Below are 26,188 nucleotides of genomic sequence, written 5' to 3' on the forward strand. Positions count from 1 at the left end.
TCAACTGCCTTTTACTTGTCCTTTCTTCACACTCATCCCCTTTCAATGCTTTGTTCGCTGTGTCTCCTTCACTGGGCCATAAGTTCCTTGAGGGCAGGAATCAAGTCTGCTTCCCTCCCTCATCCCAGGAACCACTGTGCCAAGCTCCTTGCCGGATGAACACCAGACACCTCAATGCTTTTAAAGATAATTCCCTGAGCCAATTGGGTGGTGCTACCAGAAATGTGAGAATCAAATGGGTTCTTCCTGCTTTGTCTCTTCCAAATCCAGCTGGGAAGCAGGAGGTTTGAAGGGCAGGCATTAGAGATGCAGACTCTAGGCTAGGAATCCCAGCCAGGGATTCAGGCCAGGACTCTGGTGAAATGGGAACATTTTCAAGGGAAGTGACCCTCTGTTGGAACTCCTGAGTTCCAAGGTAGCCATTAACTTTGAATTGTTATGCAGTGCGAATAATTTGCCTGTGGAAAAAATTTAGCACCTATGCTACTGCTACTTTTGCCATTAAATTTCAGCTAAAATCCTGACTAATCTCAGCTGGGCCCAGTCTAGGCCGCACCATTTCTGTAACATTAAAATATTACCTTCCCGGAGATCACACTGCAGCCATACAATAAATAGACTGGCCCATAAAACGAACACCACCACCAGTGAGGAACGTACACCTCAGAACAATCAACTATATGAGACCTAAAGGACGGCATTTGCCCAAAAGCAAAGTTCAGAAGGACTGTAGGGACAGGAAAGCTGGGCAAACAGACGTGGACATGGAGAACTCAGGGAGGAAGGGGGAGAGTGCTGATACATTCAGGGATTTGCAACCAATGTCACGAAACAAGCTGTGTACAAACTGTTGAACTGGAAACTAACTTGCTCTGTAAACTTTCACCTCAACAACAATAAAACATTCAAAAACAGAAGGAAAAAAAAGACAAAGCAATGGTTTCTGAATATTAGCGTGTATTAGTGTGTATAGGAATCTGTCATAATACATTTTAAATCAATACGCCAGAGATGGGGCATGTAAGAAGTTTTTAAAAATACTTCAGTTGATTTTTTTTTAGAGCATTTATTGATCAAAATTAAAGACCCCCCACACTGATAAGCATTCACAAGCAGAGATCCCAACATGCCCACATATATAGCCATAAACCCATTGCCGTGGAGTTGAATTCCAACTTATAGCAACCCTGTAGGACAGAGTAGAACTGCCCCATAGGTTTTCCAAGGAGCGGCTGCTGGATTCAAATTGCCCACCTTCTGGTTAGCAGCCGTAGCTCTTAACCAAGGCATCACCAGGGCTTCATATATGTGTGTGTGTGTGTGTGTGTGTGTGTATACACACATACATGCAAAAGATGGGCAATGAATAAGGAAGACCAAAGAACTGACACCTTTGAATTGTGGTATTGGCAAAGAATGTTGAATATACCATGGACTGCCAAAAGAACAAACAAATGTGTCTTGGAAGAAGTACAGCCAGAACGCTCCTTGGAAGCAAGGATGGAGAGACTTCATCTCACATACTTTGGACATGTTGTCAAGAGGGACCAGTCCCTGGAGAAGAACAACATGCTTGGTAAAACAGAAGGTCAGCAAAAAAGAGAAAGACCCTCAATAAGATAGATTGACACACTGGCTGCAACAATGGGCTCAAACATAGCAAAGACTGTGAGGATGGCGCAGGACTGGACGGTGTTCAGTTCTGTTGTGCATAGGGTCACTATTGAAACAGGCTGCTCAGCCATATTGAAAACCCCAATCAACACCCCTTCCCCCCTCTCTTTGTCTTGCTAACCACAAGCTTGTTTTGAGCAGGAAGTCGCAGCAGGTAGTGGCTCCATCCACTGACTAGCCCTAGTTACACCTTGAAGCATGCACAGATTGAAATCACATCCTTCAACTGACAGCCCCCCCGCCAAATATAGGCATGGGGGGGCTAAAGACAGAAAATTCCACGTACCAAACCCAACCTCCTGATGCCGTTGGAAACAAAAAGCTCCCCAGCCCCCTTAGTCAGGGAGCACCTGGCCTTAAGGTCACTAGACCCCACGGCTCCTTGTACGCGCAGACAATAAACTTGCCACTTTCTGTTTCCGTTGCAATCAGTGTCCGTCTTATTTCAATCAGCCAATAAGACAGGACAAGAACCCGAGTGGCGTTCGGTTACACTATGAGTTGGAACCAATTTGACAGCACATAACAACACACACAAAGTCTACAGGTGAAAAAAATGCTTAGTGTGTGCTGTGTCCAATTTTGTAGTAGAGAAATGGAAACTATTTTGTTGCTCCTGCAATTAAGAAAAGGTGGATCTCAAAACTGGACAAGAGTGTGACTGATGGAGCAACCACACCAGCAAAGAGAAGAGCCCAGTACTTTGAGGGAAAGGCCAGTGGAAATCCCAAAAATGTAGCTTGGGGGGAATAACCTGGCTTGAATTGTTGAGGAACGAGTCTCCATATGTGGAATGGCTTAGTCTTCTAAGTTAGTGTCATTTCGTCAGTCTTCTCTGAATCACTTACTCATTCCTTTAGCTAACATTTGAGTGCCTACCACATATTACCCTTTCTGACTTGGAGTATGTTTCATTGGCTCGACTGCTCCAGGGCACGGACCCTAATCAGGTAGAGACCTGATTCATTCTCACACCCAGTAAGTTTAAGTCACTCTGTATTTATTCTGTATGGAATAGCCTTCCCTTCCCCGAGAGAAAACATAGTCTGAGATATCCCGATATGATAAATTGCCTCCTTCTGGCTTTATGACCTGAGCCTCTGTTGCCGGCACCTCTGCGCCTTTAATTAAATAAGATTCTTGCCTCTCACTGGTCAAGAATGAACAAGTAAGGCATGGAGAATTTTCCACAAGAGCAAAGCTTTATTAAAGAGGCTTGCAAGCGGAGATGAGGAGGGCCTAGGCAAGGCTTACCCCCACCCCCCCATCTCCCAGAACAAAGAACTTGCGTAAGTTTTTTAAATATTCTTGAGTCGGGGTGGGGAGGGGGAAGATTCATGTTTATTCAGAGACATAGGCGGGGTTTTCCGCCAAGTGGCCGGAAAAAAGCGTGCAGCAGCTTTTTAAGATGGCTTTAAGACGACTCCTGTCCTGGAGGCTTTGGGATCCATAGCAGGACTTATTATGGGGTGTTGCACCTGTGCAGTCGCCTGTTCCCTGAGTTAGATTTCCCCAGCTGTGGCTGCAGCCCCTTACTGCCCCTGGGGGAAGGTCACACAGCGGTCACAGGTGGATGTTCTGTGCTTGTCCCTGGGGCTGGTTTCATCTGGCTGCTTCTGAAAGACAACTTTAAGGAAGTTTCTGGGCTGTTTTCTGATACCCTGCCCCATTGTTCTGGGGAATGGCTCTGTCTGTGTGCCCTGGCCCATTTCCTGTTACGTTATTACTTTAATTTGTTTATGTGAACTGCAGATTTGGGGCCCCCTCTGTTCTCTGTCTTACCTCTATGCCCATTAATTGAGGTTTGGTAACTTCACACACTGGTTAAATTTTTTTCCTGAGATCATCAAGGCTGTGCCTTTGGCCAGAGAATACTTTTCAAAATTCAGGAGAAAATATAGGAAATGAAAAGTCCTTTTGGTGTGTAGGAGGCAGGCAACTTAGGTAGATTTCCTGAGAAAAAGGTACACTAATTAAATTTGCCCTGGCTCTGAACTATTATCCCTTCAACACATCCAAACATTCCAGAAGGGAAATTCATCTTATTGCATATAAAGCCACTTTATGGTGATGCTATGCACAAAGCATCTTTTGCTAGCTTTTGCCAGCTGCCAGAACCATCTCGATGTCTCCGTTTCTAGGCAAGTGCAAAGCTAGAGAGGTATGGGCAGCCTTTCCCCAGTGGCACATGGGAAAGAGAAAAACCCAGGCACCAGTGATGAAGAAAAAACGGTCATCACATTATGTACCCTGTCAAGCCTGCAATGTTTTTCAAAATGGTTTGATACCATAATAGGGACAAGTAGGAACAGGAGACGCTGATTAGATTATCACTTCACATCCCAACCTAATCAAGTCGACGAAGCACATCCCTCCGTGTCCTAAGGTGCTGAAAGTCAGCTCTGAACGCAACGCAACTTCCAGCAGCCCCTCTGGACTTCTAAGAAATCACATTCTGGGAAGGAGCCAGCTTGCCGGGGAGCGGTCATTCTGGAGTTTTGTTGTCTGTCCTCTACCCACCCATCCCCCAAAAATGGTACAATGGAATGATTGTGTTCCCTATTGAGGACTTCCCTTTTTAAAAATAAACAACCAAAGGTTTCCCTAATCCTACCCATATTCAATAGTGGTCGTGGGGTGGGGAGAGTGGGAAAGGAAGCTGGCAGGCAAGCCAGGCACCCGCCCTGAGGCAAACACGTTCAGGGATGACGTGCTGTAGAGTGTGCAGGCCTCTGAAGACAAAAGGAAAGCTGAACATCAGTGGTTGTGGCACTTCCGGAGACATCCTTTCACAGGCACACAAATCCTCCTTCCTTTTCTTAGGTTTTCTTGGGGTATCTGTGACAAGCTTGCACTAAGCCACTCAGGAAGCTAGGAATTCCACTCTGCAAAGGAAAAGAGGCTCTGTCATTGGCATCATAGCTGCTCACTCGTAACACCTTTAGATGTGGCAAGAGGGAAACAAAGATGGCTTTGGGTATGATAAAGACAAGAGGACACTTGACTGTATTTCAACAGAATGTTGTCATAGATAATAAATGACGAAAGGTAAGATCCAAGGCTTTAGGTGAAACTAGATAGCAGGGATCACTGTTTCAAGTCCCTGCCTTATATTTTGCTCCTGCTAATAAAAAGCTAAGCAACTTCTGAGATGCCATGTCTTGAAAAGAAAAAGAAAAGCCAGGAAATGGGATTAAGCTGGGTTGCTAGACTCTTCTAAAGAAATGAGAGAAAGGACTTGTTTCACAGACTTTGGAAAATGGTTAAGATTTGGGGGGAGGAGGAAGGTAGGATACATTATTACTTACTTAGTGTTGGGTATTGTGCAATACTTTTTCCAAGCACTGTCTTATATACTCTTACTCTATGTGGTAAGCAATATCCGTCCGTTTTCAAAAAGGAAGAAATTAAATGGCTTCCCTAGATTACACAGACAGCTAGAAGCACGGCCAGGATTCTAAATCTCATCTGTTGCACTCCAAAGCCTACATGCTTTTCAGTCTGCCAAGGAATCTGTTGCACCCTCCTGCAGGTCGGTGGGTCATGTAGCAGTACCAGTTGCAATTCTGACTCGTAGCAACCCCATGGGAGTCCTGGTAGTACAGTGGTAAAGAGCTCAGCTGCTAACCAAAAAGTCCACACTTCGAATCCACCAGCCACTCCTTGGAAACTCTATGGGGGAGTTCTACTCTGTCCTATAGGGTCACTATGATTTGGAATCGACTTGATGGCAACAGGTTGTTTTTTGGGGGTGTAACCTCATGTGTGTCGGTAGAATTGTGCTCCATAAGGTTTTCAGTGGCTGATTTCCTGGAAGTAGATTGTTAGGCCCAGAGGCACCTCTGAGTGGACTCAAACTCCAATCTCTCAGTTAGCTCAGCCTCCAATCTCTCAGTCAGCAACTGAGTGAGTTCACTGTTTGCACCACCCAGGGGTTTGTACAAAAACCAAACCCAACCCAAGCTTGTTGACGTTGAGATGATTCCGACTCATGGTGACCCCATGTGTTATAGAGTAGAAGTGCTCCAGAGGGTTTTTTGGGCTGCAATCTTTATGGGAGCAGATCACCAGGACTTTCTCCCATGGTGCTGTTGGGTGGGTTTGAACCACCAACCTGTAGGTTAGTACACAAACAAAAACTGTACCAGCCAGGAACCTAAGTGAGCCCATGGTGTCAACTTCCTAGGCAGTTTCTAGTGATTCAGGTTACCATGTCAGTTCCCCTCCCTTACCGGAAAAAAAAAAAAAAAAAAAACTGGAGGCCTCCCCCAGGCTTGGACACATGTCTGACTCTCCCAAGCAAGGTCAATCTGCCTTTCTCCTCCATAAGCAGACACAGGGTCCAAAGGCACTATTGCTCTACAACGAGCAGACGTATTGTAGGAACCAAAGAGTGATACTGGAGGGGTCTCAGGGCATTAGCAGGGAGGGGCTGGCATTCCAAGCTAAGAAATCTTTGTCTCTTCTCCCGGCCTCCATCCTGGGTGTTGGCAGCCCCGGCTTCAACCGTAGTCACTCAGCTAAGCTGCTTCATAAAACAGCCTCATTCTGCCTGAGACAAAGTGTGTCTTCAGCCTGACAGCTCCATGGGCTAAGTCAACATTAGTCAAACCCATTCCGCCCCCTCCTGCCTCTTGGGATCTTACCTCGGCAGCCCAGTTGATGATCCAGGACGGAATTAGGCCACCCGGGTTATCAAAGTAATACATGAAAACTAGAGGGGGAAAGAAAGGACAATTCAGAAGGAGGGGGAAAAAAAAATGTTTGAAAACTATAGCAACAAAACCCTGCGAATTTCATATCTTCATATTCAGGCCCAGAAAGTATAGAAGGAGGTAGTACATAATTCAGGTGGACTTTTCTCCTTCGACTCATAATATACTTTTAGGTAAATATGTTTGAACACATAGCCATATTATGCTACTATTTATAAAACACCTGGCACTAGACACCTGGATATAGTCTCCTTTATAATCTTCATAACAACCATAAGGTGTTGATAAAATTAACCCCATTTTATAAATGACAAAACTGAGACTCAGAAAATTTAGGTGGCTGGAGAAACCCCAAGAGTATGGCCCTCAGATACCCTTTCAGCTCAGTAATGAAGTCACTCCTGAGATTTACCCTTCAGTCAAAGATTAGACAGGCTCATAAAACAAAATGAGACCAAAGGGGCACACCAGTCCAGGGGTAAGGACTAAAAGGCAGAAGAAGGCAGGAAAGCTGGTAATAGGGAACCCACGGCCGAGAAGGGGAGAGTGCTGACATGTTGGGTTGGTAACCAATGTCACAAAACAATATGTGTGCTAATTGCTTAATGAGAAGCTAGTTTGTTCTGTAAACCTTCATCTAGGACCAAGGTGCTAGATTTAAGAAGCATCAGAAGTAAGTTAGAATTTTACCCAAGACCCACGGTCATGAGCCTACCAGCATAGCTGGTCATGCCCGTCAAGCCCCACTCTCACCCACGGCCGTTGGGAGCTGGAACTTAAGGTAGGCAGGTCCTGAGTCTGTCGGGTGTGCTGAATGGGAGCTGCAATCCTTGAGATGGAACTGCCCACCCAGCCTATCCCCAGGATTAGCCTGAAGTGAATTTCTAAACCCTCTGGTTTGCTTGTGAAATTCTGACTTCACCTGGACAATGCAAAACTAAGTCAAGAATGGACTGAGCCAGATTTAAACACCCACTTCCTGCTGTAGTCAAGTTCCTGGGAGGCAAATGAGTCCCTTCCCAGGTGTTGATCCCTAGTCTGCTTTGTGGCCCTGCTACTCTCTGACATCCCAGGGGCCTCCCATAGCATAGGAGCATTTTACATCCTCCTAATCAGTCTTCTTGTGGGTGACCCTGGCTGGGTGTACCAAGATGTGACCTGAGCTTACCTTTGCTCCCCTTCTTGCCATCGCTCTTAATCGCCAGGCTCTGCTCGTACTGCTTCACCCGGATCACACCCGATTTCTCAGGAAGCTGAGGCATGGAAGTGCTCTGGGCCAGGATCACATAGACCTTCTGCCCTTCCACCTCCAGCTCTTTTTGCTGCCGGATGTAGACATACTGCACCACCAATCAAGGCATGACATTTCAGACATGCAAAGAAAGCCCCATAAACCTGAGGTAAAGGGGAGATTCTGTACCTCCCACCTGGCAGCTGCTGCTCCCTGGTACTATCACTTCCCTTACCTGCCCTACTTGCACTGCAAGACTGTGTCTCACACCGCCTAGAATTCTCATTTGAGGATATGGTTACCTACCTGTGAATGCAGACCGGTGGCATAGTGGTTAAGAGCTCGGATGCTAACCAAAAGGTCGGCAGTTCAAATCTACCAGCTGCTCCTTGGAAACCCTATGGGACAGTTCTACTCTGTCCTATAGGGTTGCTATGGGTTGGAACTGACTCAAAGGCACCTAACAACAGTACTGTGAATGGTTCCTTGGTGCTTTTCCTTATGCAGAGAAACCAGTCCTCTTTTCTCCAAGGAGACATTTTGAGATGGCAGAGAATTGGTCACTCATTGGCTGTATAATCCTGAGTAACATGGTCAACCTTTGTGAGGCTTGGTTTCCCTATGTAGGAAAAAGGTGTAGCATTACCCACCATGCAGAATTGTTGGGGGCGCTGGAGACAATGACTGGAGCAGAATAACATACAACAAATGGTGGTGCCATTCCTCTTTGTCCTGCCCTCATCCCATTGCTCTAATCACTCACCTCTCTATATAAAAGACAGTCAATCAATGTCACAACTTGTGGTCAGAGGAGGACACTTAAACCCTTGTATACGTAGCAGGCGGATGTCCTCTCTGGGTTCACCAAGAATAACAAAGACATTTCATCTTGATAAACCTTCAGAGAACAACCACTATGTCTAGGGAAGATACATTAAACCCTAAGGAACAGGAAGACTCATCACTAATTCAGCCCTGGCTGTGATAAACATGATGTGTTCTATATATGGTATCAATTTTGATCCTTACAAAGGCCCTGTCAGGTCAGTACAAGTATCCCCATCTTACAGATGGCAAAATTGAGGCTCAGAAAGGTTTTAAAAACCTGCCCAAGATCCCACAGCCCAATTCTAGTGATGGAGCCTGAATCTGAAGCCAGATCTGGCTCTAAAGCCTAGCTAGAATGTCATAGCTGGACAAGGCCCAACTCTTTAATGTGTTCACCAAGCTGGATGCTGCCAGCTCAATTTCGACTCACTGTGACCCTGTGTAACAGAGTCCAGCTGCCTCATCAGGTTTTCTAGGCTTCATTCTTTATGAGAGCAGATCACCACGTCTTTCTCCTGCAGTAGGTAGGTTTGAACGGTCAAGTTTTGGTTAGCAGCCATGCACTTAACTGTTGTGCCACCAGGGCTCCTTAACATATTCATCACACTTTCAAATAATAGCATTTGGGTGCCCCGCTAGAAGGAATTAAAAATGTAAAACAACCAGTCACCGTAAGTATGACACAAGTGACTTACTACAACACAGTTACAGCCACAGCCCCATGCCACCTCAGTGTCCCCACCAACAGCACCCAGTTGTCGCACTCCTCACTCAGGCACCTGCGGGGTTGCATGGACACTGGACTGCTATTGTCCTGGCTGCCCTGTGTACCCAGGGCCACAGTTCTTAAATGAGTCAGGGAAGAGACGCTGCCACATTGGCTGGGCTTTCCTCTCTGTGAAACCTCTTCCACCTTCTTTGCAGCAAATTTTGACCCACTCTATCCCACAACTTGCTCAGCTCATCTGGCAGCCACCACCAAACACTCCAGTGTCCAGAGGCAACAGTCAAGAAGGGATCACTATGGGGTCAACTGAGATGGGGTGGCGTGGGAGATTGAGAGAGCTGGCTGTGCAGGAGCCTGAGTTCCGGTCCCTGCTCTGCCACTAACCACTTGTAGACCCCTGTTATTCCACCTCTCTGGGTCCCTACCTCCTCCTCTGGAGCCTGAGGGAGCTGTACTAAGCACTCTTTCAAGTTTCTTCCAAGTCCCAATGTCTGTGGCTCAGCAATGTCAAGTCCAGTGCCCACAATCACAGATGTTCCATGTGGTCAGGCCCAGGAATCATACTCTGAGGACTCCAAAAGCCACACAGGAAGCAACAACTTTAGCAGATGCTTCTGCGAGAATCAAAGACAACGCTGTCTGGGCCTGCCAGAAAATTAGCTCTACTACCCTGCCTCCAGTGATGGCCGAGACACACAGAAACTCTTAGAAATCAAGGGATGGTGTGCCTATTGAAAGGATACATCTCTGTTGGACATGGGAAAAGGGTAGTTCACTTCCCAGTAGACCACGGTCTCTCCATTGCATCTTTTTTCATAGAGTTCTGAAGGAGAACAAAAGAAGAGTTAATGCACCTGGAAACCTGTTTGGCTTCAATTAACAAGCAGCTTAGGTATGATGAACTCACAAGGTATTTTAAACCACTAGCTCATAGGCATAAACTTCTAGAAAAAGTTGGGCTAGTTCTTTACCTTCTTGAAAGCTTGTTGCCCAGGGACAGAGTCAAATGGATAGAAAAACATAGGCGTGGAAAAAAAAAAAAAAACCCGAGAGTAACAACACTCGCCCGTTTTACATCACAAACAAAATTCTCAGACAGAACGCAATGGAAGAAAACCATGCATCAAAAACTAAATTTTCAGAAGTTTTAAAATCAAGGGTACCACCAGATGTCACTAGAGTATCAATAGTTTTACTTTCTAGACTTTTCTTCCCCTGTTTTGTAGGGTCGCTATGAGTCGGAATCCACTCGACGGCACTGGGTTTGGTTTTGTTTTTTTTTTTTTTTTTTGGTAGATTTCTTGACACATTGCAGCCAGCCTGCGTTCTTAGTGGGTCACCCAGCCCAGCACCTTTAGGTGTAAGATACAGGTTCCTGAGAGGGCAATGTCCTCCCTAAACTACCAGAAAGTGGCAGAGCTGTGGCTAAGCCCAGGTTTCTGGCTTCTCTCCTGCTTCTTTACACTATTCCTCAGGTACTGGTTGCTGCCGAGTAGACTCTGACTCACGGAGACCCCATGTGCTTCAGAGTGGAACTCTGCTCCATAAGGTTTTCATGGCTGTGACCTCTTGGAAGTAGATTGCCAGGCCTTTCTTCCGAGGTGGCTCTGGGTGGATTTGAACTGCCAACCTTTCCTTAGTAGCTGAGTGCTTGCGCCACCCAAGAACTCCCAACCCTTGGTTAGGGTCCAGATTTCCTTAATATTCCATGCTGCTCTTACGTGCAAAGAGCAACAAACTCTTAGGGAGAGATCAAAAAAACAAACCCGCTGCCGTCGGGTGGATTCCAACTCATAGCGACCCTACAGGACAGAGTAGAACTGCCGCATAGGGTTCCCAAGGCTATAATTGTTAGGGAAGCAGGCTGTCACATCTTCCTCCCGAGGAGCGGCTGGTGGGTTCAAACGACTGACCTTTTGGTTAGCAGCTGAGAGCTTCGCCACTGTGCTACCAGGGAGACAGGGAGAAACAGCAAAGAAATTTAATGACTGGCACATCCTTCACCTCTAGGCTGTGCCTCAAGCAGACAGTAAGCTTGTACCTAACCATTTAGAGAGGGAGTCAAGCCTGGCATGCTGAAGTAAGCAAGGGAGCCCTTTGAGGAGATGCTGAGGAGGGAAATAATAATACATAATTTAATTTAGCATTTGAAAGAAAATCTATTAGAAGCAGATGGTGGATTAAAGAGCTTGCCAGCCCATTAGTGCCCCAGGAGGCTGAAGAAAGCCCTTGAAAGAAAGTGAAAGAGTGGATATCTGTAGCTTGTGCCTGCTCGGCATGGATCCCCCTTCTAGTACCAGCATCTCAAGTTCCTTCAGTCAATCACCCTTTCCTACTTCTTGACTATAAGGTTCAAGCCGACTGACTCTGCCCTGATTTCAGGACTAGGAAAGTGAGCAAGGCAGCCACGGGATGGTGCATCTGGCCACGGGCTTAGCTTGTTACTCTAGCCAGGTTTATGCTGAAAAGTAATGTGGTAAAGGCTCTCAGGTAGCTCACAGAATACCCAGGAGGGCCAGAGTGAGGTTTAGATGGGTAGGATGGTTCCAGCGAGGACAAACTGCTGCTGCCCCAGGACCCAGACACGGTGAGCTGTTGATGCTGGGTACCAAACACTAGAGGCTCAGCAATTGTTTCCCCCAAAGCCAGATGCCCTAGGCACGGCTGTAACCAAAAAAGGATTTTGCATGCTGCCTGCTTCCTTGTATTGCTCTTTTGCAAACTGAAGCCTCACATGCATCTTATTAGCAGAGTCTATATCACATGATGCACCATGGTTGCTAGGGAGCGTGAAAGATCTAATGTCTGGCTCCTCCCTTGGATAGAGAAACCTCACAACTCCCCCTAAATAGGAAGAGTACTTGGGAAAAAAAAAAAAAAAAAAACTAAGAAATGAAAATGGCAGTGGTAGTTCAGTGGTAGAATTCTTGCTTTTCATGCAGGAAACTCTGGTTTGATTCCCTGCCAGCGCACCTCACATGCAGCCACTACCCCTCTGTCGTTGGAGGCTTACGTGTTGCTATGATGCTGAACAAGTTTCAGTGGAACTTCTAGTCTAAGACAGACTAGGAAGAAAGGCCTGACAATCTACCTCCAAAAATCAACCAACGAAAATTCTACGGGTGACAACATTCTGATCCACACCAGTGTGGGGATGGGACAGGATGGAGCACCATTTAGTTCAACTGTGCATGGGGCTGCCATGAGTCAGGCGCTGACTAAACACCAGCTAACAACATAGCAACAACAAGTAACCAAAATCCAAGACGAATGTCCATTAGAAATAAGCTTATGATCCAAACCGAGCCAATGAGAGCCAATCCAGGACTTGGGCTGCACCCACCGGCAAAGTTGAGTTCTTGCTTCCCTGGGATTATTTAAATGGTAGACTCTAAGTCTGGATCTTTAGATGCCACCTTTGCTAGGACATAAGGATTTGCCGGGAAATTAAGTCAACAGAGAAAACAGAATCAAGGGTAGAAAAAGATTCCTGATGAAATTTTTAAGTTCCAGATGCAGCTGTCTGGGAAGCCGGAAACCCGTGGACTTTTCAATGCTGTGAACCAATAAACTCCTTTTTATTTTCTTAAGCTGGCATTAATTAGCTTTTTGTTACTTGCAACAAAGAGTCTTGACTAAAGCAAGGGTCTCTCAGAGGCTATGTGCCCCTTTGCTAGATCTGTTTTCTATCCCACCAAGACTGAAACGGCAGAGACCACTCTCAGCTCTCATCTGCAGGAGGGTCCCCTTCTCTTACAGGGTAAAATCTATAGAACCTACAGTCTGGTAGCCATGCCAGACCCTCGGGGATCTGGACCCTGCTCTTGCCCTTGCTCTAGATTCTGCTACCCTAACCAACCAAGCAACACCAAACCACTCACCGTTTCTGACGTATCATGCTGCTTCATTGTTTTTTTTTACTTAACTCTGTTCCCTTGGCCTGGAATGCCCTTAAACCACTCACCCCCACACGCTCTCACGCCCTGGCATGGAAGCATTCTTGTCTGCTAAGAAAACTTTGACTCAACTTTTGAAACAAAGCTGAGACACCACCTTCTCCAAGAAGCCTTCCATGTCCACCTAGGTATACGGGATGATAACACAACTTAAGAGTGAGAGCAAAGTCACCCTCAGAGAAAACTAGAGAGCAGATTTGAAAATATGCAAGGAGGAAGTTCTAGGAATAGCAAAGGTACATTTCAGCTCAGCAGTTAAGACTTTTGTGACGTGAATTAAAAAGGAAACAAATATAATAGATATTAATCCTACTCCTTTGCATTGGCTAGAATAAACAAGAAAGGGTTCTACTTTCAATTGATTAAAAAAAAAAAAAAAAAAGGATAGGTATCACTTACCTTTTAGGAGCCCTGGTGGTGCAAATGGTTAAGTACTTGCCTGCTAACCAAAAGTTGTCAGTTGGAACCAACTAGTGACTCCACGGGAGAAAAGACCTGTTCATCTGCTCTTATAAAGATTAAACCAAAACAGCCAAACCCACCGCCATCGAGTCAATTCCAACTCATAGTGACCTTACAGGACAGAGTAAAACTGCCCCATAGAGTTTCCAGTGAGCACCTGGTGGATTCAGACTGCCGACTTTTTGGTTAGCAGCCGTAGTTCTTAACCACTATGCCACCAGAGGGTTTCCCTATAAAGATTTTAGCCCGGGAAAGCCTATGGGGGCATTTCTACTCTGTCATAAAGTGTCACTATGAGTCAGAATCGACTCAAGAGCACACAACAACAATCACTTACCACAAACATTCTGGTCCCACTGTTTTCTGTAGTCTAAGTCCATGTAGACATCTGCAAGCAGAGCTGGTGGACAGTCCTCCAGGACACCAAAGACTTTATACTTATAAAGCCCAGTTTCCTGTAAATACAGAATGAGTAGAAATAACCAAGTAGTTTCCAAGCTGAGAGAAAGCTGGATTCTACAAGCACATGAAAAACAGCTGAGAGTGGAGTTGACACAACACCAAACATTTAATGAGCACATCTTATGTGGCATTAGTGACACTAACGGTGAAAAAGTAGGTGGGGCTCCTTCTCTCATGGATCTTATATTCAGCAGCAGGGATCAGCTGTTGGGATTGGCCTTAGAGATGATTTCAAGCACTATTCAGATAATTTAAATAGAATGTGACAAGGGTTATGTGATAAAGGGTGTTGCAGGGGGTGTCCATATAATCAGATGGTCAGAAATGACCTCTATGAGGTTAACATTTCTCAGAACATATCATCTGAAATGTAAGCAGGAGTCAGCCATGGGATGAGGAGAACCCACTCCTGGTAGGGGAAAGGTCTTCTGGTTGATGGGCTGGCATACTCAAAGAAGAGAAAGTCAGAGGGTCTGGCGTACTATGGTTGGGAAGAGAGTGGTAGGAAATGTTATCAGAGAGGTAACTAGGGCCAGACCCCAAAGGACTTTGTAAACCAGGATAAGGGGTAGGGATATTATTATAATTGCTTCAGAGAGTTAGCTACGGCCAGACCCCAAAGGGCTTCATAAACCAGGGTAAGGGGTAGGGATATTATTATAACTGCTATGAAAAACCAAGGGATGACTTTACACAGAGAATGGCCAAATCCGATTAACATTCAAAACCAATGATCATTGCTTCTTGGTAGAAAATAGATCATAAGAGAACAAGAAGATCAGTTAGACAACCACTGCAATAGTCCAGATAAAAGATGATAGTGATTTCACCAGGGAAATAACAACAGTGATGGACAGAAGTCAGTGATCTGAGGATTTATTTTGGAGGTAAAGTCAACAGGAATTGCTGATGGATTGGTTGTGGGGTAAGGGAAGGCAAAAATTCAGCATCTGGTGAGAGACTCCTAGAACCTTTGCCTTAACAACTGGGTAGATAGATGGGAGCTCCATTTTCTAAGATGGAGAAGGCTTGGGGAGGAGATGATTTATCAACTAGGGGAATAATCAAGAGTTCTATTTTGCACAGATTGAGTTAGAGATGCTCATTAGACAGCTAAGTGGGGGTGTCATGTAGGCAGCTGGAGTTCTGGGGAGAAGCTATTGTTTTAGATATTCATGGGGCATAATGAAATCCAACCCATTATAACTCTGAGACAGAGAATTTTCCAGCTACTTCTTTTTGATGATACATAAGGGGCTAAAACGCAGGAAAAAAAAAAAAACACCTGCTTCAAATCACATTTCTTGATTTCAGAGTATAACAACAGAGTTCCCTTGTTTTCACATTAAGCCATATTCTTTTCCTCAAGGGGTCTAGACTGGAGTTGGCCCCCTACCCCTTTCATTTTCTATACAGTGACAACTTTCAATTTGCCCTTGCCCTGCCTGAAGTCTCAATTGTTAATACTGTTAAGCAATCTCTTTTAGATTAATTTAAATGCAAAAAACAAACAAATAAAAACCAAGTTTTTAGATGGAATCTCGCTTCCAGGTGCTAAGGTAATGTTAGTGGTTAATCATGAATGAATGACGCCATCTTAAAGGTACCAGAGAGTTATGTGAAGTCAAGTGACGAACGTGGTGAATCTCTAGAGATCCTGAGGCTTCAAGGGCCTCCTGGCTCATGTGACACAACCCAGAGATAAACACATCCCCATTTAAGAATTCTAAATACATGTGAAAGTAGCCAGCATAAAATAGAAGGTAAAATTGAAATTTAATCCATAAAGATCTTTCTGCTCCAAAAGTATGTGGCTTTATCCCAAGGGTTTCCAACCAGCAAATGACAAACTTGTAGATCTGAAGCCTTTAGATAAGTGGCCACTGGTGTTCGAATGGGAGGGCAAAGCAGTTAGAAAGAAGCCTTACCTCAGGGTCCGGTGAGAGACTTCATGAGAACCAGCTCCTTCTCCCTCCCCTGAGGTTTGTCTCTGCCCTTATACACACATACTAACACCAAAAAAAAAAAACAAGCCTGTTGCCATGGACTTGATTCTGGCTCATAGTGACCCTACAGGAGAGAGTAGAACTGCCCCATAGAGTTTCTAAGGAGTGCCTGGTGGGTTTGAACTGCCAGCCTTCTTGTTAGCAGTGGTAGCACTTAACCACTATGCCACCAGGGTTTTCCATACTAAAGTTTTACATACCCATGCATCTACAATACACTCACACACATATACACACACACTCAAGCACACAGATTAATCAATAGGCTTTGAAAGAGAGATAATTAACTCCTTGCTCAGGAATACTGGGGCCCCATTTTCAATACACACTGACTGAAAAGGATAATTATGTATTAAGATAATTATCTCCCCAATGTTCCATGTTTTAGCTTTGGCTATCTGGATAGATTAAGACAAAACTGTTTGCCTAAATGGGTTCCCTTCCCCTCCTGAGAGTAGTTACACCCTTAGTTTCCTCAGTCACACACATATTACAGAAAAGAAAAACAGAAAGCCTTCTAGGAAGAGAAAAATAGAACGACCATGATTTGCGTGGGTACCGAAGAATGAACTATTGTGACAACTTCCTTTAAACATTCACTGAGAAATACCAGAACTCCACAAGAACAAAATGCATGGTAACACCTTTCCTAGTCTATCAAAAAAAAAAACCATTCTTTTAAAGTAGCAAACAGTCCCAGCCCAAATTTCTGGAACAAAGCACTTTCTCACCCATTATTTCTTTTTAAAATAACACCTCAGCAAACATACTCATTTTTACTTCATTTTTTAAAAAAAATCATTATTTTATAATTATAAAAGTAATCCATATTCATTATAGGAAAACCGGAAAATGCCAAAAAGAATAAAGAAAATAAAAAAGTATATTTAATCCCATAACTCACAAATAATACTGATAATATTAGACATGGTTCCTACAAATACATAAAACCTCTGTGTTACAAAATAGGCATAATATGGTATAAGGAAAGCCAAAGAAAATCTGTCGTCGTCAAGTTGATTCCAACTCTGGACAATCCCAGGTGTAAAACTGCGCTCTGTAGGGTTTTCAATGGCTGTAATCCGATGGAAGAAGATCGCCAGGCCTTTCTTGGTGGATTCGAACAGCTAAACTTTCATTTAGTAGCCAAGGGCAAACCATTTGCACCATCCAAGGACCTCGTAAACCAAAAGCACCAAACCCATTGCTTTTGAGTTGATTCTAACTCATAGCGACCCTACACGACAGAGTAGAACTTCCCATAAGGTTTCCAAGAACCGACTAGTGGATTTGAACTGCCAACCTTTTGGTTATCGGCTAAACGCTTAACCACTGTGGGTATAAACTGATTTATATTCTTATTTTTAATTTGATATTATACTGAGGTTATGGAGAGATCATACTAAATTTAATCATTCTCCTAAGATATTTTTATTTCCAAATGTTTTTACAAATATAAACATTGCTGGAGCAATTATCCTTGTAGAGAACATTTAGTCTATTTTTCTAATCTTTTTCATTAGGAAGGCTTACTTAAAAATGAATTTTAGGGTAAATGTATTAACATTTTAAGGGTCTGCATACTCTTTTTTGGAGCCCTGGTGGTGCAGTGGTTAAGAGTTCGGCTGCTAACCAAAGAGGTCAGCAGTTCAAATCCACCAGGTGCTCCTTGGAAACCCTTTGGGGCAGTTCTACCCTGTCCTATAGGGTCATTATGAGTCAGAATCAACTCGACGGCAACGGGTATGCCCTTTTTTAAGAAAGTTTGTCCCAATGCATACTCTTACCAGTGAGCATTCTACCCATTTTTATATGAGGAGACTGAAGCTGAGAGAGGCTAAATTACACGTCTAAGTCCTACAGCTAGAACATGAGGCAGCCAGGAAGAGAAGGCCAATCTTCTGAACCCTGTCTCCTTCTGTTCCTCACAATGTCTCCTTATTTAGCTCTATTCTCTGCGCTTTTTCTCCATTGATCCACACCATCACATAGTCTCTTGTCTAAAAGAGGTCATGACATGCCAAGAATCAGCTGATGATGCTGTTGGTGGTAGATCCAGGATGGGAACCGGTTCCTTTCAGTCCTGAAGCCAGTGCTTCTCAGACCACCCAAGATGGACCTCCCACTGAGATACTCCCGAGTCTCTAGGCCTAGTATGTTTGCCCAGTGTGGCTTCTGGAGGCTTCAGACAGGACAAAGGGAAAGGCAGGGATGGAGAATGGATAAATATTATCTCTTTCAATGGACTAGGCAATGTGCTAAGTCTTCCTATATATTATTCCAAAGAATCCACTCAAAAACCCTCTAGCCAGGCAATACAGTATGGTGGTTACAACAAGGGCTGCGAGTCACAGCCCAAGTAGTGTCTAGGCTCTCCCACCTACCAGCCTCGGTTTCCTCAGCTGCAAAGTGGGTCCTATAAGAGTTTCTATGTAATGGAATTATTATGAGGATTAAATCAGATAATTCATTTCAAGTCTTTACCATGGTGTCTGACACAGAACAAGTAAAACTTAACATTAGATTTCATTTTCTTTAATAAGGTAGGTATGGTAATCTGCTTTTCATATATTTAAGAAACCGAGGCTCAGAGAGGCTCAGGAACTTACCCAGTGTCACAAAATGAGTAAGCGGAAGCATCTAGATTTGAATCTAGACCTACCTGGTTTCAAAACCTGTGTTCTTTTAACTTATCTTGCTGGAGTTAAAAGATGAGAATCAACAGTTTCATTTATTTAAGTCTTTATTTTATAACGAGGAGGACTAAGGGCCACCCTGAATGAAGGTTGATTCAAGAAATTCAGAACTGTAACGTAAGGCACATTTTTTAGGAAAGTAACCTCTATGGGTAAGAATCCCAGGTGGCACAATGGTTAAGTACTCGGCTGCTAACTGAAGTATTGGCAGTTCAAACCCAGCAGCCACTCCGGGGAAGAAAAGATCTGGTCACCTGTTCCAGTAAAGATACAGCCTAGGGATACCCTATGGGGTAGTTCTACTCTGTCGTATAGGGTCGCTAATCAACTCCATAGCACACAACAACAAACTCTATGGGGTACTATGCTCACAATAATCCTGTGAAGCAAGCATCGTTAGCTCCACTTTTTAAATGAAGAAATGAAGATGGGGTTGTAATTCGCTACTGACATCGCTGCTTTTTGAGATGTCCGTTATTCTGGCTAATTTGTCTACACTTCAAGTTGCTGTATTTCTTAGCGATAGTGATTCAAATGCATGGAAAAGAAAACAAAACAAAAAACCCTACAATTTCTTTTCAATCGTCTTCACAGGGTTAAAGTGCCCTGAGAAGCATTACTGCTGATAGTACACTTATTTGCTCTAAGCAGAATAAATTCCGAAGGAGCTAACAAGTGTTTACAGAAGAGAAATGTTGTCAAAATGTCATAATGTTTGCATCTGGCATTTGCAATTCCCATGTAGGAGTAACCCCCTGGAGCCCCACCTGACCTAGAGAAAAGCACCACTCCTTTCCTTCAATTTAAGGTGTTTATCTGTATTTACATCACTAACTACAAGGCAGCCTTGATAAATCACAGTCTTTAATTCTGTGAATACACCCTTGAGCATGCATTGAATTCTCTTTGCCTTTCACAGAAGAGCTAATTTCCACTCCTCAGTAGGACAGGAAGCCTCCCCGTTCCTTGTTTGTGGAAGCTGTCCAACATGCCTCTCTGTGGCAAGTAAAAGACTCAGGTAGTAAGAAAAGCAAGCATTTTTAACCAAAGAGAATTAGTCCTAATGGCGAAAGTCAAACTGGCAGCCGTCACTGGGAAGTGGGTCCAAGATTGTACGAGGAAAGACAGTTGATTAAATCTCTGTAAGAAAACATGGTAGTTTCATCTCTAAGTCCTGCCTGATTATGGTCTGTACCCTGGAGCAGTTGAACCAATGAAACTTACTCCAAGTCAGAAAGAGGGAGAAGTTTATTTAGGAGGCGTCCACCAATGGAAATCTGACAACAACGTAGACTGTATCTATGGAGTCCCAAAAGGCAGTCTCACATTAGAGCTTATATATGATTTTTACAAGTGTTAGAAGTATCTTTGTAGCCCGCAGATGGCGTGGCTGGAAGAGTTATCCATTACAAGATAATGGCAAGAGAATCTTTGAGACTAAAGAGATACATGCTGGACCTCTCCTTATCAGGCTAAAGATATACATGTCAGACCTTTAATCTCCCTGTGGGGGGGTCATAAGTCACAGGTGGTCTGACAAAACAAAGAACAAAGTTATTTGCATCAGATCAAAACAAAGAACACAGTTATTAGCATTAGATCAATCCATAACAGGAACCCACCAATGAATGAAGTTTAAATGGAGTAGACACTCTGGGAGTAAGCATTGTTGGAGGCGGTTGGGGTAAACAGAAGTTAGTTCTTTCTCTTGATGATAGAGAGCTACTGGCGGCTTGCAAGCAAAAAAGAGCCATGGAAAAAGCCCAAGTCGATCACAAAGTCAGGAATATTCTTTTCTGCTATGTCTCACTGCAAGGTATGGTATTTTGACTAGTGTGTGTTAACTAGAGAAGAGACCTGGTGGCACAGTGTTTAAGTGCTCAGCTGCTAACCAAAAGGTTGGTGGTTCGAAGCTACCAGCTGCTCTGTGGGAGAAAGACGTGGCAGTCTGCTTCCATAAAGATTATAGCCTTGGAAACACTATGGGTTAGTTCTGCTCTGTCTATAGGGTCGTTATGAGTGTGAATTGACTCCATGGCAATGGGTTTGGCTTATTTGTGTGTGTGTGCGTGTGTGTGTGCGTGTGTGTGTGTGTGAATTAGGTATTTATTTCTAGGAAAATCATAATGGGAAAAATATGCTCTGAATTCCAAATAATATTGTCCAGAGCACCTACCACTATGCCTGGCATATGGTAAAAAAAAAAAAAATTTTATGGTAGGTGCACAGTAAATGTTAATAAGTGTTCACTTAATCTGAAAAATGCCGAGGAATTTCAGCTTCCGCTTTGACATGTAAAGACCTGGGAAGTCATCACTCCTCACATTACAACAAGGAAAAAGCTGAACAGATTGAAAATTAACTTTTCTTGGGCTCATCAGAGAATTGAGGTCACCAGGCAAACCACCATTCTGCAATCTAGAGAGACTGGTGAATCCAGAGCAGAAGTCACCAGAGCCATCAAGTAAAAGGAACACTTACATGGTAATTTTTGACAAATTTGCTGGAGTCATGTGGACTAGCATGAGAGTGATAAATTCATGGGGATCAACAGTCTTAGGGAGGGCATCATCATACTTTTGTGGGTTTTACTTCCAGGGACCCACCATGTTCTCATAATAAAGAACCAAGAAAGGTCCCGTGGTGGCTCCAGCCCAAGAACCATCTTCTATCTGGTGTTACCCCGATTCATTCTCTGGTTCACCCCAGGTGTCAGCATGATATTCTGTCCAAGGGAGGAGAAGAGTAATCATTCTGAAATATTTCCACAGATCCAGAGTATTCTCCATAACAAAGGCCTACTTTCCAGGGCAAAAGGCATTACCAGAGCCTTACTCCATCTGGGGGAAGGGTATTTCCCTGACTTCACCACCCTCTAGCCTACCTGTTTTACCCAAGAGGGAGAAGGAAAAAAAAAAAAAAAAACCTAAGAAAGGCCCGGGACACAGGCCCACCAAAAAACTCAGGTTTAATCATAAAAAAAAAAAAAAAAAAAAAAAAAAAATCACAGGGCTCCAATAAAACAGTGGATTACAGCTAAGTTAGCTGCAAGACCCAGATTCTACCTAAGGAGGAGTTCTGAAGGAAGACAAAAGACAACAAGGGAGAGACAAAAACAAGGACACTAAAGGAATATGGAGCCTCTGGAATCTAAGGCCCAAATCATAGCCAGATTAATATAAAACCTCACATTAAGATACACTTACTTCAGTTCCTATTACCCATTATATCACGTCCAGCTTTCAACAAAAAAATTATAAGGCATGCTAAAAGGCAAGAAATTAAACAATTTGAATAGACAGAGAAAGCATCAGATCCAGACTCAGATATGACACAGATCAATATATTAAGGGCTCTAACGGAAAAAGTAGATGAAAGAACATGCAAGAACAAATAGATTATATAAGCAGAGAGATGGAAATTAAGAATCAACAGGAAATGCTAGGAATGAAAAACACTGTAACAGACATGAAGGATGCTTTCGATGAATTCATCAGTTGACCAGACAAGGCAAGGGAAGAATCAGTGAGCTTGAAGATATAGCAATAGAAACTTCCCAAACTGAAATATAATGAGGAAAAAAGAGAGACAGAGAGAACAGAATAACCAAGAACTATGAGGCAATTTCAAAAGGTGTAACATGTGTGTAACTGAAGTATCAGAAGCAGAAGAAAGAGAAAATTTAGCAAAAGAAATATCTGAAGTAATAATAGCCAATAATTTTCAAAAATTGGTGACAGACACCAAACCACAGACCCAGGAATCTCAGAGAACACCAAACATGATAAATACCAAAAGAATATACACCTAGGCACATCACATTCAAATTCCAGAAAACCAAATAGAAAAAAATCTTGAAAGAAGCCAAAAGGAAAAAAAATCTTACCTAGAGAAGAAAAAGGATAAGAATCATACCAGACTTCTCACCAGAAACCATACAAGCAAGAAGCGGAAATATTTAATGTTGAAAGAAAAAGAAAAAAAAAACCTATCTATAATTTTATATCCAGAAAAATCATCTTTCAAAGGAGAGAGAGAAATAGAAGTCTTTCCAGACAAGCAAATGCTAAAGGAATCCATCACCATCAAATCTGCTTTGCAATATATGTTAAAAGAAGTTCTTCAAAAAGAAGGAAGATGATATATGAAACTCAGATCTACACAATATGAAAAATGCCTGTTTTATTGTCTTAAAGCTCTCTGGGGAAATAGACTTTGGCTTATTCTTCAAGGTATCACCAGGGCTTAGCACAATGCTGGGTACACAATAGGTCCTCAGATATTGCTTGCATAAGAACATGGAAAAATGTTTGGAGTTTACTCTTCACTAGGTTGTATTCAGATAAATCAAAAATAGTTATATACGTATATAGAAATGTGTCTATCCTAAGCTAAATGCATTCCCCACAGCATGGCAAGATGAAGCAAAAAAAAAGTGTGTATATCTCTAGGTTATTCTGTGTCTTAAAAACACATTAAAAGTTCCAGGCTAAAATGCAAAGATTCATATTTGCATAGCTTCTCCCTTTCTTACAGAATATTTTCATTTGTGTAATCTCCCCGAAAGGGTAAAATCGCCACCCAAAACAACGTCTCTGAAGCAAACTATCCCCATTGGAAAGCCCACTAGAATTCTCCTTCCTCCCATAGGTGATGACTCTGATGTCAACAGTAAGTTGGAAGACCAAGAAAGAGCCATCCTCTATTTGGTGTTGCCACTGAATCACCCCTTGGTTCACCCCAGGTATGGGTAACATGTTATTCTGTCAAAGGATTCAGAATGTCCACATTTTTATCCGTCATCTCTCCTCTCACATGGTTGCCAAGGCAGACTAATAGTCACAGCTCCACTTTAATCAATAGCCACACCAGCACCCTGTAATCCCCAACACAGCTATCTGGTCAAAGACTAGGTGAGGGCACAAAGCTTGGCTTATACCTGGTAGCAGTGGGACATTCTACTCATCCTTTCCCTTCCTCCCATTAAATCTAAATCTTGAGACCAGCATTCTCATACTGCCTCATACCCACATGTTCATCTTAAGAGAGAGGAGAGGAGAGGGAGAACTGAGGCTCCAACATATCTCTCCAGTTGTATGCTCAGGGGAGATGGAAAGAAAAAAGTGACCTGGTCTGGTCTCAGACTCTGCAGAAAGTAGAAGAATGTCACAGGTGAGCATTCGTGTCTAGGGCATGGTGACCCCGCCCACTAGTAAATTATGGCTTAATAATTGTGATACCAGTTAACGATGGTAACCACTCCTCCCTTGCAAAAGAGGCAGAAGGGTAGGAGGATGGGGCAGAACAGTCCTGCAATTTTGGTGTGAAAGAGGCTCATGATGCAATTGGGTTATGATTCCACTTGGGGGAACAGTAGAGGAAGCTTCTCATCTGTTGAGATCAGTCTGCTCTGGTGTGAGTTAAATCTGTGCTTCTCTGAGAAGCCAAACATTCTCTCAGCCCAGCCTGGCTAAGTGCAGTCCTTCCAGTAATGGTAGGCTTTGAATATTTTAGTAGGTCAACAGCATAGGAAAGAACAGTCCCTGGGGAAGCACAGTCTGCTCCTCACCAAACCCTTTCATTAGAAGACCTATTAAAGGGCAAAAACACAGATTAGGTAGGCTCTTCTCACAATGCCAGACATTTAGATTTTAAAATTTTAAAAGTCAAGCCACCTGCCAGATCTTTTCAGGCTAACTTTTTTTTTTTAATTGTGCTTTAAGTGAAAGTTTACAAATCAAGTCAGTCTCTCACACAAAAAGTTATACACACCTTGCTATGTCCTTCTAATGAGACAGCACATTCCTCCTTTCCACCCTGTATTCCCCGTGTCCATTCAATCAGCTCCCGTCCACCTCTTCCTTCTCATCTCCAGACAGGAGCTGCCCACACAGTCTCGAACATCTACTTAAGCCAAGAAGCTCACTCCTCCCCAGTATCATTATCTATCTTATGGTCCAGCCCAATCCCTGTCTGGAGGGTCGGCTTTGGGAATGGTTCCTGTTTTGGGCTAACAAAGGATGCGGGGATTATGACCTCCAGGGTCCCTCCAGTCTCAGTCAGACCATTAAGCCTGGTCTTTTTATGAAAATTTGAGATCTGCATCCCACTGTTCTCCTGCTCTCTGTTCCCTGTCAGGGCAGTGACCGGTGGTAGCCAGGTACCATCTAGTTCTTCCGGTTTCAGGTTGATGGGCTTTCTGGTTTATGCGGCCTTTCTGTCTCTTGGGCTCATCTTTACCATATGTCTTTGGTGTTCTTCATTCTCCTTTGCTCCAGGTGGTTTGAGACCAAGTGATGTTTCTTAGATGGCAGCTTGCTAGCTTTTAAGACTCCAGATGCCTTTCACCAAAGTGGGATGCAGAATGTTTTCTTAATACATTTTCTTATGCCAATTGACCTAGATATCCCCTGAAACCATGGTCCCCAGATGCCTGTCGCTGCTACTCTGGCCTTTGAAGTGTTTGGCTGTATTTAGGAAACTTCTTTGCTTTTGGTTTAGTCCAACTGTGCTGACTTCCCCTGTGTTGTGTGCTGTCCTTCCCTTCACCTAAAATAATTCTTGTCTACTGTCTAGTTAGTGAATTCCCTTCTCCCTCCCTCCCCACCCTCATAACCATCAAAGAATATTTTCTTCTGTGTTTAAACTTTTTCTACAGTTCTTATAATAGTGGTCTCATACAATATTTGTCCTTTAGCAATTTACTAATTTCACTCAGGATAATGCCTTCCAGATTCCTCCATGTTACGAAATGTTTCACAGATTCATTTTGTTCTTAATCGTTGTATAGTATTCCATTACGTGAATATGTTATGAGACTTTTCACAGATTTATCACTGTTCTTTATCTATGCATAGTACTCCATTATGTGAATATACCATAATTTATTTATCCATTCATCCATTGATGGGCACCTTGGTTGCTTCCATCTTTTTGCTATTGTAAACAGTGCTGCAATGAACATACCCAGTACCCAGTGCCGTCGAGTCGAACATAGGTGTGCATATATCTGTTCATGTGAAGGCTCTTATTTCTCTAGGCTATAATCCAAGGAGTGGAATTGCTGGATCATATTGTAGTTCTATTTCTAGCTTTTTAAGGAAGCGCCAAATCAACTTCCAAAGTGGTTGTACCATTTTACATTTCCATCAGCAGTGTATAAGTGTTCCAGTCTCTCCACAATCTCTCTAACATTTATTATTTTGTGTTTTTTGGACTAATGCCAGCCTTGTTGGTGTGAGATGGTATCTCATTGTAGCTTTGATTTGCATTTCTCTAATGACTAATGATAGTGAGCATTTCCTCATGTATCTGTTAGCTGCCTGAATGTCTTCTTTGGTGAAGTGTTCAGGCTAACATTTACTTCAACTAAATTGAAGATGTAAACCTTTACACAGCAGTTTCTGCACTGTGTCAGGGTTTCTGTTGACA

The 26,188-nt window shown here is 43.4% G+C and overlaps 1 protein-coding gene across 2 annotated transcripts in view; it reads right to left on the bottom strand.

Moving 5' to 3' along the window:
- Positions 1-2,854: 2,854 nt before the first annotated feature.
- PCTP (phosphatidylcholine transfer protein) overlaps positions 2,855-26,188 on the bottom strand; it is a 35,015-nt gene continuing 11,681 nt past the window's right edge. Inside the window, exons 1-6 of one of the 2 annotated variants that reach the window (XM_049860199.1) lie at positions 15,984-16,432; positions 13,931-14,048; positions 9,919-9,998; positions 7,558-7,729; positions 6,321-6,388; positions 2,855-4,559 (exon numbers count right to left, since the gene is read on the bottom strand). In XM_049860199.1, the coding sequence (XP_049716156.1) occupies positions 4,494-4,559; positions 6,321-6,388; positions 7,558-7,729; positions 9,919-9,998; positions 13,931-13,973 (429 nt within the window). In that variant the 5' untranslated portion in view covers positions 13,974-14,048; positions 15,984-16,432 and the 3' untranslated portion in view covers positions 2,855-4,493. Of the gene's footprint in view, positions 4,560-6,320; positions 6,389-7,557; positions 7,730-9,918; positions 9,999-13,930; positions 14,049-15,983; positions 16,433-26,188 lie in introns of those variants that run through there. The other variant, XM_049860198.1, reaches the window with a different exon arrangement.

This window comes from Elephas maximus, chromosome 19 (genome assembly GCF_024166365.1).
Source record: "Elephas maximus indicus isolate mEleMax1 chromosome 19, mEleMax1 primary haplotype, whole genome shotgun sequence".
NCBI lineage: Eukaryota > Metazoa > Chordata > Mammalia > Proboscidea > Elephantidae > Elephas > Elephas maximus.